We start from the raw sequence: 12436 nt of genomic DNA on the forward strand, positions 1-12436 counted from the left end.
GCCTTACCCTCTGGTTTCTGTTAACATTGTGTCTTAGTCTCATTGTATCAATCCTACCTCCATGAATCACCAAGTTTTCTTCTCCTTCCTCTCTTCTTCTTTTGAATTCTTCTCCTAATATTTTACTTTTCATCCTTTGATCCCTTGTCATGTCTGGTGCAATGAATGTTACATTCCAACATCCTCCACTCCTACCTGGAACTTCTCTAAAAGCCCTTCCTCAGCCCCAAGATAGATTCTCTCAGCTACTGGCAATTCCACTGAGTGCTCTTGTGTGAATGTTGAAGCAAAACAACTATTTAGTAAGCCTGCCATCTCACTTTCATCTCCAGCCAATTGCCCTGTGCTATCCTTCAATGGGGCCATGTTTATCTTAAGCTGTTCTTTACCTCTTTTGCAATGAAAAAAATGTCTTGCTGTTCTCTTTAATATTCTCAGTCTATCCTTCTCATATTCTCTTTTGGCTTGCCTAGCTATGTTTTCTTTACTACCTTCTGTTTATTCCTATGCTGATCCAAGTCAGACTCCAATCCTGCTATTTTATACGTAATGAATGCATTCTATGCTTGGTGTTGTCTTCATGGTTAGGCTGGTGGCTTGGGATCCAAGGATCCTGAGTTCAAATCCCACTCTGCTGTTGAATTAATACCAGGTGGGGTTGACTCTGCCTGTTATCCTTCTGAGGTTGGCAAGTATGAGTGCCAGCTTTCTGGTATCCTGTATTGGAGTGGTGACCTCTCCAATAGCCAAGGAGACTGCTTAGGTAGCACCATTGCTCTGCACAGAGTATGGTCCCAATGGATGAATGGATGGATGGATGGATGGATAGATGGAATGCATTTTGCTCATCCTCAATGGCAATCCTTAGCTCCATGCTCAGCCATCCTGATGTCTTTCTGCTTCTCGCCTAATACTTCACTGGAATATACTTGTGATGCATATTACTCCATATGAAGGTTTTCATTTTGTTTGAGGCTGTTCGCCATCTTGTTAGTTCATCCCTATCTGGGTCACCTCTTTCCTCATATCCTCATCGTTTGCCTTCCTGAAATATAAGAGCCTTATACTTTACTATCTTGAACAAACTCTAACTCTTGACAGAATCTTTGCACATATAAATGATGTTATGGTCACTTGTCTCTAAATGCTTTCCTTCCTTCACCTCCTCCATCATATTCAGATCATTAAGTAAAAAGAGATCTAACACTGCACTCCTCCTCATTGCGCATATTATTTCATATATTCAACCATTTATCTACCACTACTAGCAGAGTACCTGTCCTACGGGCAATCTTGTTTCAGGCATTCAACATGTTCTTCTGACACATCCCTTTATTTGGATGGTGTATAGGCAACAGACCGCCGCCTCAATTGCTCACGAAAATAAAAATAACCTGAGTTACATATGGAGCAAAAACCTGCTCAGTGCTTATGTGCATATATAATACATCATGGTTATGTAACTCAGATAGTTTAAATAGAGAGGGCCATAGTCTGACATGAGTTGAGGCCTATGTCTACTGTCGCCTTCACAAGGCCCAGAATGACGCCTCTCGGCTCCAACCTTTCGATTTTTGATGGTCCTTTTAACAATCACTTAGATCGTTTTACACTGAAAAGAAAACTTATAGGGAGGGCATGGCGATTGTGAATACGACATTTCCGAAGATGTCTTTGGTTTACATGTGATGTTAGGCTAGGCTTCCAAAATGGTGGACGTACTATATGTTTTTGTTTTTGTTTAGGTTACAATTGTGGGGAGCATCAGGCCAGCTGTCCAACCAATGGGTAGAGAGCAGACTTACATACATACAAACACATTCCATTATGTATAGTTTATGTAAATAAATAAAAACTGTTTTGTTTCGGAGAAGAAACATCAAGCCAAATAAGCCTGGTGCTGGCTTATTAGTTAAAATGGTTAAGGTGGCTGGCTAAAGTCTTAGGGTTTTGAGTTCAAGCTCCTGTTGTGCTGTTGAAAGAACATGAGGCAGGTTGACTCAGCCTGTCATCCTTCCAAGGTTGGCCAAATGAGTACCAGCTTGCTGCTAACAGGGATACTGCATCAGTGGCACAGCCATGCTTCCAGAAAATGATGCATTCAGCAGCCACAGGCTACATATGAAGCAACAACAAGGCAAATATGTTTGAATGACGTTGACTGTTTCAAACATGTTTCGTACTGAATGCATTTCTGTGCTTTGATGCACAGTTTTGCACGGCTGTGATTACCACAATGGTACCATGAATCTCGTCATGTATTATGAAATTCAAACACTAATTTTAAATATCTTGGGGTACCCGTGTAACTCACATAAACATGTTTTTTTTTCAGGATCCCACTGTTTGGTTCATGTGAAAAAGAAGCAGAGTTGGTGAAATTTATTAAAGTGAATAAAGCAAAAACATGGATGGAAAATGCAGCATGTCTTTTTCCATCAACTTTACTTTCCAGACTCATGGGATCATCTAGTTCCAAGTCGTGGAGAGACAAGAAGCTACTACTATAAAACAGCTGTAGTCACAACCCAAAATGGATATACCCCAAGGAACACTGACTTGCAGCTGGAAGCACGGGTTGATGTTGCTGGGTTGTGGGATGGAGAGACAGAGGAAGGGGGCAAACTACTTCGACTTATGGTGAGTGGTCTTCAACGTAACTTTAACGTTAACATCATAAAGTGTGGAGTGTTAATTCACTTATAGTCAAATGTATTGCTTGTCAGGATTTGTTCTTTTCAGACAGTTTAAATTGGTATTACTCATTTCATTGAAAATACACAAAAATAATGTTAGTTTATTTGTTGTGGATAAACTGGGAGGGGCATGGCCAAATTGATGCATCTGTTTCTTTAGTGGCAGCATGATAAGACTGAGTTACTTTGAGTTTTCTGATTAGCCTGAATTGGCTGATACACTCCACAAATTTGATTCCTGGGAGCTTTTCAATATGATACATCATTATTCACTTCTGAAAATAACCGGCAAACTTTGGCAGTGAAAATCAGCACATTTTCTGGACTTTATCATGGTTACATAAATGATCCCTCTGTGATTTCATTGTATAAATGTCGTTCCATTATCATAGTAATCAAAGACATTGCATTTGATTGCTTTATTGACCTCTAGTGTGTCTGTTTCCTTGTGTCACTTTTCTGTAATAGTGCCCGACTATACTGTGAGCAAGAAAACGTGTTAATGCAAAGCCACACAATCTTGTAGGCCTTATATCCATAACCTGTCTGGATCATCATATGACGTACCTACCAAACCAATTAAACACCCATGCAAGCACTCTCTAACTACACCTGCTTTCTTTGGCTGATTCAGCAGTAACTTTTTATTGGCTACCAGACTCGGTGGTGTAATGGTTAGTGTGTCTGCTCTGAGCCTGGGAGGTCAGTGGTTTGAACAACCGAGTCCTACCAAAGACTTTTATTCAAAAAATGGTATGTGTTGCTTCCTTACTTGACGCTCAGCATTTCAAAGGATAGGGCAGGGACAAACAACACTGGGAAGGTAATGATAAACAACCTAGCATAACAGTTGCCAAGAAACTGCTTCGGCAGCACCGACGCTCTGTACATAGATTAGAACGGCACAGGTTTTTTCATTGGCTAAAACACTATCACTGGTTGTCATATATTTATCATACATGACATATTGCTCCCAGTCTATGCTCATATGTGCAACTTTATTTTCGTGGCTGAACTAACTTCCTCATTTTCATTCACTTCCTCGTTATCCCTGTGTACTACTATATTGCTGTGTGCCATTTGTGTCTTTTTAATGTCTGCTCTATTTGTATGTGATCTACAATGCCTTCAGAAAGTATTCACACCCCTTGAGTTTTGTCACATTTTGCTGTGTTACAGCCTGAATTTAAAATGGATAAATTAAAATATCTTGTCACTGATCTACAAAATATACCCATAATGCCAAAGTGAAAACATGTTTTTGTAATTTTTAAAAAAAAAATGAAAGGCTGAAATGTTTAATTTACATAAATATTCAACACCCTCTGAGCCAATACTTTGTCAAAGTGCCTTTGACAGCGATTACAGCTTCATGTCTTGGGTATGTCTGTATCAGATTTGCACATCTAGATTTGGGGATTTTCTCCCATTCTTCCTTGCAGATTTGCTCAAGTTCTGTCAAGTTGGATGGGGAGCATCGGTGACCAGCCTTCTTCAAGTCTTTGTGCAGATTCTCAATGGGATTCAAGTCTGGCCTTTGGCTGGGCCACTCAAGGGCTTTCACATTCTTTATTGGAATCCATTACAGTGCTGTTTTTGCTGAATGCTTGGGGTCATTGACCTGTTGGTACATAAATCTTTGCCACAGTGTAAGGTCTTTTGCACTCTGAAGTAGGCTCTCCTCAAGGATTTGGCTGTATTTGTCTCCATTCATTGTTCCCTCTATCCGTATAAGTCTCCCAGTCCATGCTGCTGAAAAGCATCCCCATAGCATGATGCTGCCACCACCATGTTTCACTTCGGGATGGTGTTAGGTGGGTAATGAGCTGTGCTCGGTTCCTGCAAGACGTAGCGCTTTGCATTCAGGCCAATGAGTTCAATTTTCGTCTCATCAGAACACAGAATCTTTTACCTCATCCTCTCAGAGTCTTTCACGTGCCTTTTTGCAAACTCCAGGCGTGCTGTCATGTGCCTCTTCCTCAGGAGTGGTTTCTGTCTGGCCACTCTCCTATAAAGCCTAGATTTGTGAAATGCTGCAGAGACTGTTGTCCTTCTGGCAGGTTCTCTCATCTTAGCCAAGGAATGCTGTAGTCCTGTCAGAGTGGTCATTGGGTTCTTGTTCACATCCCTGATCAAGGTCCTTCTTGTCCAGTTGCTCAGTTTGGTCAGACAGCCAGCTCTAGGAAGAGCCTGGGTCATTCCATATTCTTTCCATTTCCTAACGATGGAGCTCACTGTGCTCTTGGGAACTTTCAACACTATATAAATTGTTTTATACCCTTCTCCAGATCTATACCACCTCATAATTCTATCTGCGGAGTTCTACAGACAGTTCCTTGGATTTCACGGCAGAGTTTCTCCTCCGACATGCACTGTCAACTGTGGGATATTGTATAGAAAGGTATGTTTCTTTCTAAATCATGTCCAATCAATTTAATTGGCCACAGCTGGACTCCAATCTAGTTGTAGAGACATCTCAAGGATGATCAAAGGAAATTGGATGCACCTGAGCTCAATTTGGAGTGTCATTGAAAAGGGTTGAATACATATTGATGCAAGACATTTCAGCTTTTCATTTTTAATTGATTTGTAAACATTTCTAAGAAACAAAAATTCCACTTTGCCGCATTGGGGTATTTGGTAGGTTTTGTCATTATGTGGTACATTATGAGGTATATAATCAGAAAGGCCATCTCTTATGTCGACAGCCTTTCTGATTATATTGTTACGAATTCTGGCCCGCTTGGCGTGCGAGCGATTGCGTAACTCTAATCGCAGCCGCATCGCCCACCGGACGGACAATTCAGTCGTGACCCTCCTGGAAATACCGCCAGGAGCCAGTCACGGGTGGGGGTTTAACCTCACCACAACCCAGTCTGCATTCTACCCGCGCGAAATAGGGTGAATCGCCGAATGTCGATATACCTAAATACCCGTGCGGGTAACCTACGGAGGGGTTGCATCCCGCCGCAGGTCGGCTTAGGACACGAACCGCTTGAGCGGTTCATTCCGTGCTACAGGGATAACCGAGCGGTGTTATCGCCGACCTCGACGGTTCAGATTAATTATCGGGTGTTTAAAACCCACTACTCATTCCACGATGCAAGATGGCACTTTCAATGTGGTGAAAGGAGGACGCGACGAACGGGATACGTTGCACACAAGGACATTTATTATTACACACACAACACAAGTAAGGCAGTCATGCAATGTTCAAGCAACAAATAGAAAGTACTACTACCGACTACAAGCAAAGATCAATTTACATGCACCGTTACTAAGGCAAGTTTACTTCACAGAGACACGGCGCCACTGCAGTCATCCAAAAGCAAGAAATGGCCACCCTCACAGACAAGGGTGGCAGACAGGGTCCGTGGACCGAATGGCGTGGAACCTGGTCGATCGGCCAGGCCCACGAGGCCGAAGGGTCTTACCTGTGCCCTCGTGGCGCGACGGTGGGCAGGGCGCTACGTCGACTCCCCATGGCCTTGCGTAGCCGCGCCAGACCTCGGGCCCCTGGCATGGTCAGCGAGCTCTCTCCGGCGTTGCGCTGGTGCTTTCACGACCCACGACCAAACCAGAAAAGACTGAAGGGCAGAAGGGGCTTCAGGACCAGAGAGAGAGAGAGAGAGAGAGAGAGAGAGAGAGAGAGAGAGAGAGAGAGAGAGAGAGAGAGAGAGAGAGAGAGAGAGAGAGAGAGAGAGAGAGAGAGAGAGAGAGAGAGAGAGAGAGAGAGAGAGAGAGAGAGAGAGAGAGAGAGAGAGAGAGAGAGAGAGAGAGAGAGAGAGAGAGAGAGAGAGAGAGAGAGAGAGAGAGAGAGAGAGAGAGAGAGAGAGAGAGAGAGAGAGAGAGAGAGAGAGAGAGAGAGAGAGAGAGAGAGAGAGAGAGAGAGAGAGAGAGAGAGAGAGAGAGAGAGAGAGAGAGAGAGAGAGAGAGAGAGAGAGAGAGAGAGAGAGAGAGAGAGAGAGAGAGAGCGGATGATGGCCCACAGGGCGAAAGCTCATCGACCAGAGAGAGAGTGGATGATGGCCCACAGGGCGAGAGCTCATGGACCAGAGAGAGAGAGCGGATGATGGCCCACAGGGCGAGAGCTCATGGACCAGAGAGAGAGAGAGAGAGAGAGAGAGAGAGAGAGAGAGAGAGAGAGAGAGAGAGAGAGAGAGAGAGAGAGAGAGAGAGAGAGAGAGAGAGAGAGAGAGAGAGAGAGAGAGAGAGAGAGAGAGAGAGAGGAAGGATGATGGCCCACAGGGCGAGAGCTCATGGACCAGAGAGAGAGCGAGCCTTGTGCGCGTCCGCCCTTTTATAATCTGAGGCTTCGCCCTTCGCCCCACCCCGCTTCTGGCTCCACCTCCCTTCGAGAAGGTTCCCGAAAAGGGGCATTCCCTCACCCCGACCGCCTCGCGCTGTTCCTCCACCAATCAGCGGCGACCTGCCCTCCCCCTGCCTCCGTCACACTCCTCGGAGAAACAGGCGGGAAAAATCCGCGCGCCCATCGGAACTCTTTTGGTTTCCTTTTTCGTTCGACGGTTTTCAACGCGGCTTGTTGCTTGCGTGGAGGTTTGTTCAAAATAACAGTAGACTAGAACGGGCACTCAGTGGAGCGCATACCTTCGCCAACGCTACATTTTGCCCCCTCCCCCTCCCCAGAAACCGTTGATTGTGAGGGTATTTAATCCCATACCACATCTACCATCTCATATGTGTTATGATGGCTTAAAAACATTAAATTTCCTGCTGTTTGACACTGATTCACGTACATTGTACAATTTCTGTATGAACTCCCTGACCTTTTTGGGTGTCGGTGTCAAGTCAATCTGATGACAACTGGTCACATTATAAGAAATAACTTCAGTGACACCCCCGCCCCCCCACTCCAATGCTTTAAACTCACCAATAAAGTCACTGTCAAATAGTACACATCACAGGATAGGGAATTGAATTCTAAACATTTTGAATCTACTTACATGCAAATTGTATAAGAATTGACCGCGTTATGATAATAAAGGTCGTTGACCCCCCTGACCTTTGACCCAAACCGCTAACAAAGGTAATGACGTCATTGTGCCATATCGTACACATCACAAGATTGGGCATTGAATTCACAACATTTTGGCATTGGTTGCATGCAAATTGGATAAAAATCAACCGCACTCTGGCAAAATGACCATTTTGACCTTTTCATGACCACGACATTGACCTTTGTACTCTTAATTTTGTAATTGGTATTAGAGTGTGGGGAACAGAACAGTCAACATTTTGGTGTTGGTTTCATGCAAATCGGATAAGAATTGACCGTGTTATGACTAAAACAGCACATTTTGCAATGTCGTCACCCCCCCCGACCTTTGACTCCCAACCGCTAATAAGGGTTATTACGTCATTGTGTCATGTCACATATCACAAGATGGGGCAGTGAATTCTGAACATTTTGGCATTAGTTGCATGCAAATTGGATACAAATTGACCGCGCTATGGTTAATAGACTATTTTGACCTTTTCATGACCTTGACCTTAACCTTTGACCCGATCGCTCCCAAAATCTAATCAAATGGTCCTTGGATAATAACCAATCATCCCACCAAATTTGCTGCGATTCAGTTCAATACTTTTGGAGTTATGCGAATAACAAACAAACAAACAAACACACATATTCACAAATAAATAAATAAATAAATAGACAGCGATAAAAACATAACCTTCGCAACAAAGTTCGCGAAGGTAATAAAGAAAAACGGCTATCTCAAAGAGTTCTAGAATTCTAGAAAACGAAGAATTCCCTTTAAACAACGGTGGGGAACTATCTCCACATAAACTTAGCGTCATAACTGATCTAAGGACCCTTTATGGTGTATTGCGAATTTCCACAGCCGTAACACTACCCCCTCCCTTTTTTACAGACTCGTCCCGAGTCGTCGAATTTTCATGTGCCATCATGTGTAGTTCTCCCCTAATACATTTTACCTTTGGATCCCTGAGTGCGACATTCAGTGTATTCGTGTCCCCAAAATAAATAACCTATGGGCTGAGTAACTAACTAAACAAACCCACTCATACAGACGACTTAAATAAATTGCCGGCGCTAAGACTCACATGCCGGGGGCGCAAAACACATTTACAATTACATCTTAACAACTTACAAATTTTACACTACCCCATGGCCCAGGATCGATGGACTCTGTGGAGAAAACAGGAGTTAGCAGGGAGCCAGGCTGCTCACACACAGTCCAAGGCCTCCCCCTTCTTAAAATGAATGCAGTGAACAAACAAACGGTGCACGGGCCGCCGGTGCAGTCCCGTGTTGCAGCTGCCATCAGGGCAGTCCCTGCAATTTGCGCGAGGATCCTGGCGCACATGCTAATGAACAGGGGGGGGGGGGGAAGGAAAACAGAACGGGGCAAAATGGACGAGGACAGCAGGCATGGATGGCAAAGGTGGGCAGGCAAGGCATGGTGTGACAAGGCCGCTGTAGCAAACACAGCCGGCAGATGAAATGGAGTGGCCGGCACAGGCCTTGAAGAAAAACAGCCAGCCGATGAAGTTGCCGGCACCTTGTCTTGAGATGGAGGTTGGTGGAGGAAGTGCGGTGGTGCTGGCCACTCAGAAGGCGGGCTCGGACCTACCTGACTGTCTCCCTCCCAACCTATCGCCTTTGCCTGTCTCTGTCCATACTTAAATTTGTCAAAACCCAATTTCGCCTCCACTTATTTTTTTTATTTTTTTTGTTTTTATTTTCACTTTTATTTCCCCCACTATGAATTCCTCTCCAAACCCCCTTTATCGTCCTTGTTCGACTAACTTAACGTCTCCGAGCCTACTCCCAACCCCTACGTTCCCTTCCTGGAGGGGAATAAGGGAGAGCTGGCGTCCTGTGTCGAGGCCCAACTCAAGCCTCAGGATGGCCTCCTCGGAGTTCAGCGATCTTTACCCAAGGTGGGTCCAGCGGCCCACAACGAGAGTGAAGGGATGGATTGTGCGGAGGGGTGCACTTCCTTATCTACCCTAACATTTATTCCTTAAACTACCCCGGGGCTTTCAACAAGCGCCTCTCGCTTAAACTATTGGTTCTAACAACCAAGATTCCCATCGCCTGTGTTGGTCTCCTCACAATTTCGGGCCTCGCCCCCCCACAATTTTCTTTCTGTGCCCTCACACGGTCTCACGGCTGGGACACGTGGCTCCCTTGGCAGGAACTACCCTCTGCCGATTCCCCAACGATGGCACCCCTGGGCACTACACTGCCTCCGAGCCTACCAGCTCCCTAAACACCGGGGAGTGCCCTCCCTGGCGACTCCCATGAAACGCTCACGTGGCAGGCTGGCGCCCCGGGCCCCTTTCCGAGGGTCGCCCGTGCCCAGTACACTGCCCATGCGGCCTATGGCGCCCCCGGGGCCCGCATCAGCGGGTCATCCATGCCCATTACACTATCCCGGCCCCCCATGGGCCCTTGGCCTACCGCAGCCGACTAGCCCGGTGCCCGCGGGACCCACTCAGCAATACCCACCGTTCGCAGCCACGCACCCAGCCTGTCAACAGGGCTCCTGCACCCCTCCAAGCGGGTATCAAGCCTACTTTCCCACCAACAAAACGACCTCCATTTTTGTCAATTTGACTAACCCAGCGAACTCACTCTATACTGACCCCGGGGTCCCTTGGGTGGGAGTCACTCCTCCCCCCAATCATTCATCGCACCATGCATACCACATTCGCTCCATACATACAGACCCGCTGGCCTCACTCACTCATCAATTACCTTTTCCACTCTTCAACTCACACTCCATCACTGAACTCGGCCATTCTGCTCACTCCTTCCCCGAACTAACTCGTGCTCCCACGTCGTCCCTTACATTATAGCACGTTCCATTTAACACTACGTAGTTAAGCTCCGTCCCCTCTACACACTCAAAGTCTGTCATTGTCCTCAAAAATCATTTCCCATAAATCTATTTCCCAACCTAAATCGAAACTACAATCCCTCTAACTAATCCATTCCACGGGCTCCATGAGGACTTACCCCTGCCCCATGAAGCCAGTCTAACTAATACTAACCCTTCCCCCTAACTAGTGGTATCCTGTGCCCTGCACAGGGGTCTTCCACCCCCTGCCCAGGGAATCCTGTTCACCCGAAGCGAGGCTTTTTTTTTTTTTAAATGCGCGTGCACCAGCGAGGCAACTCGCAACCTACGCTTTCCCCCGTGACGTCATGGCAGCTGTTCGTGCACCTCGTCCCTTCTCGGACGGCACCATCCGGCAGGGATTCACCCTCCTGCCGGATTCCAACCACACGTGCAGCCATGACGTCACCCTGCGCATTCAAAGCAAGCCTCGCGTTTCGAGGGGTTCCCCACATGAACACATGTGCTCGACTCGTTGGAGCTTCACAAACACACTCGCGTGGAGAACCCATCTGGTCCAAATCCGTAATCCAGCCGACCTTTTGTCCGTCCGCGGGATCGGCAACATCCACCGCTGGCGTTTACGGACCGGTTTTCACTCCCACAGCTGTGCACGTGGCGGTCTCGTGAGAAGCACGGCCCGAACTTCGCTCTCGCTGCTGGGTAAACCCAGCGCGGTCCCCAATCCAGCTACGGCCGCTACCTGGCTTTTGTCCCTCAGTTGTCGCCGTCTCCGTCGCCATTCCACACACACACACACACACACACACACACACACACACACACACACACACACACACACACACACACACACACACACACACACACACACACACACACACACACACACACACACACACACACACACACTCCTGCATGCCATGACGCTCACACACCTCACCATTACACTCATGCCGGGACATGCGGTTGCATGTTCCTGCATGCCCTTTCTGGTGCACACGTGGTTCCACTCATGCACGGGGTCTCCGTCACACACACCCCTTCACTCCCGCACGGCGTGCTGGGAAGCACGCACTTTGGCACACTCGCAACCACACCACTCACACACAGGGCTTCACTCCCATTCGGGGTCTCATCCACACACGGGGTCTTTGCCACACACGCGGTCGCTCTCACACACGCCCTTGCACCCACGCTATGTGCGCGTTGCAGCATGCACTTTGCCACACTTATAAACACACACTTCGACACCACACACACCGGGACCACACTCGTAACCACACTGAGGATTCGTGCCACCCCAAGGGTTTCTGGGGCCTCTATACCCCCCAAGCTCTCCATGCACCCGTCAACAGCACTCGCCCCCTCAACTCCGGGAAGCTCGACCGGACCCACCTGGTCGTGAGTCGCCTCAAGGGGGCATACTTCCTCCCCTCATTCCTGGAGGAGGCTATCCAGCTGCTCGCACCGGGTCTCTACACATTCTGCCAGCTCACCCCCATTATCCTCCACTACCTCCGTGTGTGTGTGTGCTCGTCCTTAACCCCGTCCAATTCACCCTCTATCTCCCGTGTCTCTGCCAACTCAGTCACCTCATCACCCATTACCTCCCTTGTCTCAACTATTATTTCTGCCATCTCCACATGTCTCTTACACGTCGCAGTCACCACATTTACTTTTTCCCTCTGTGTCACCATCACTTCCTTTGTCACCTGCTCGAGTCTCACCCAAAGCGTCTCCCGAATTAATTTGTCCTCACCCGCCTCCATTGCGGGCCTGCCAGCCGTTGCACTCCCCCCCAGCTCGTTCGCTCCAGCACGTGGTGGCGCCATTTTGAGCTCCACTGCCCGCGTTTCGCTCCCCGCAATTGCCATTATGCCTGCCTGC

General features: G+C 47.3%; 1 protein-coding gene across 7 annotated transcripts in view; it reads left to right on the forward strand.

Moving 5' to 3' along the window:
- The window catches only part of LOC147018866 (microsomal triglyceride transfer protein large subunit-like), a 121336-nt gene that overhangs the window by 22931 nt on the left and 85969 nt on the right, over positions 1–12436 (forward strand). For all 7 annotated transcript variants that reach the window (XM_085898968.1, XM_085898975.1, XM_085898971.1 and 4 more), the window contains one exon: positions 2456–2640. In XM_085898968.1, the coding sequence (XP_085755094.1) occupies positions 2456–2640 (185 nt within the window). The remainder of the gene's footprint in view (positions 1–2455; positions 2641–12436) is intronic.

The sequence above is a fragment of the Eptatretus burgeri genome, chromosome 10, assembly GCF_056783735.1.
Source record: "Eptatretus burgeri isolate ZD-2024b chromosome 10, Ebu_testis_v1, whole genome shotgun sequence".
Taxonomy (NCBI): Eukaryota; Metazoa; Chordata; class Myxini; order Myxiniformes; family Myxinidae; genus Eptatretus; species Eptatretus burgeri.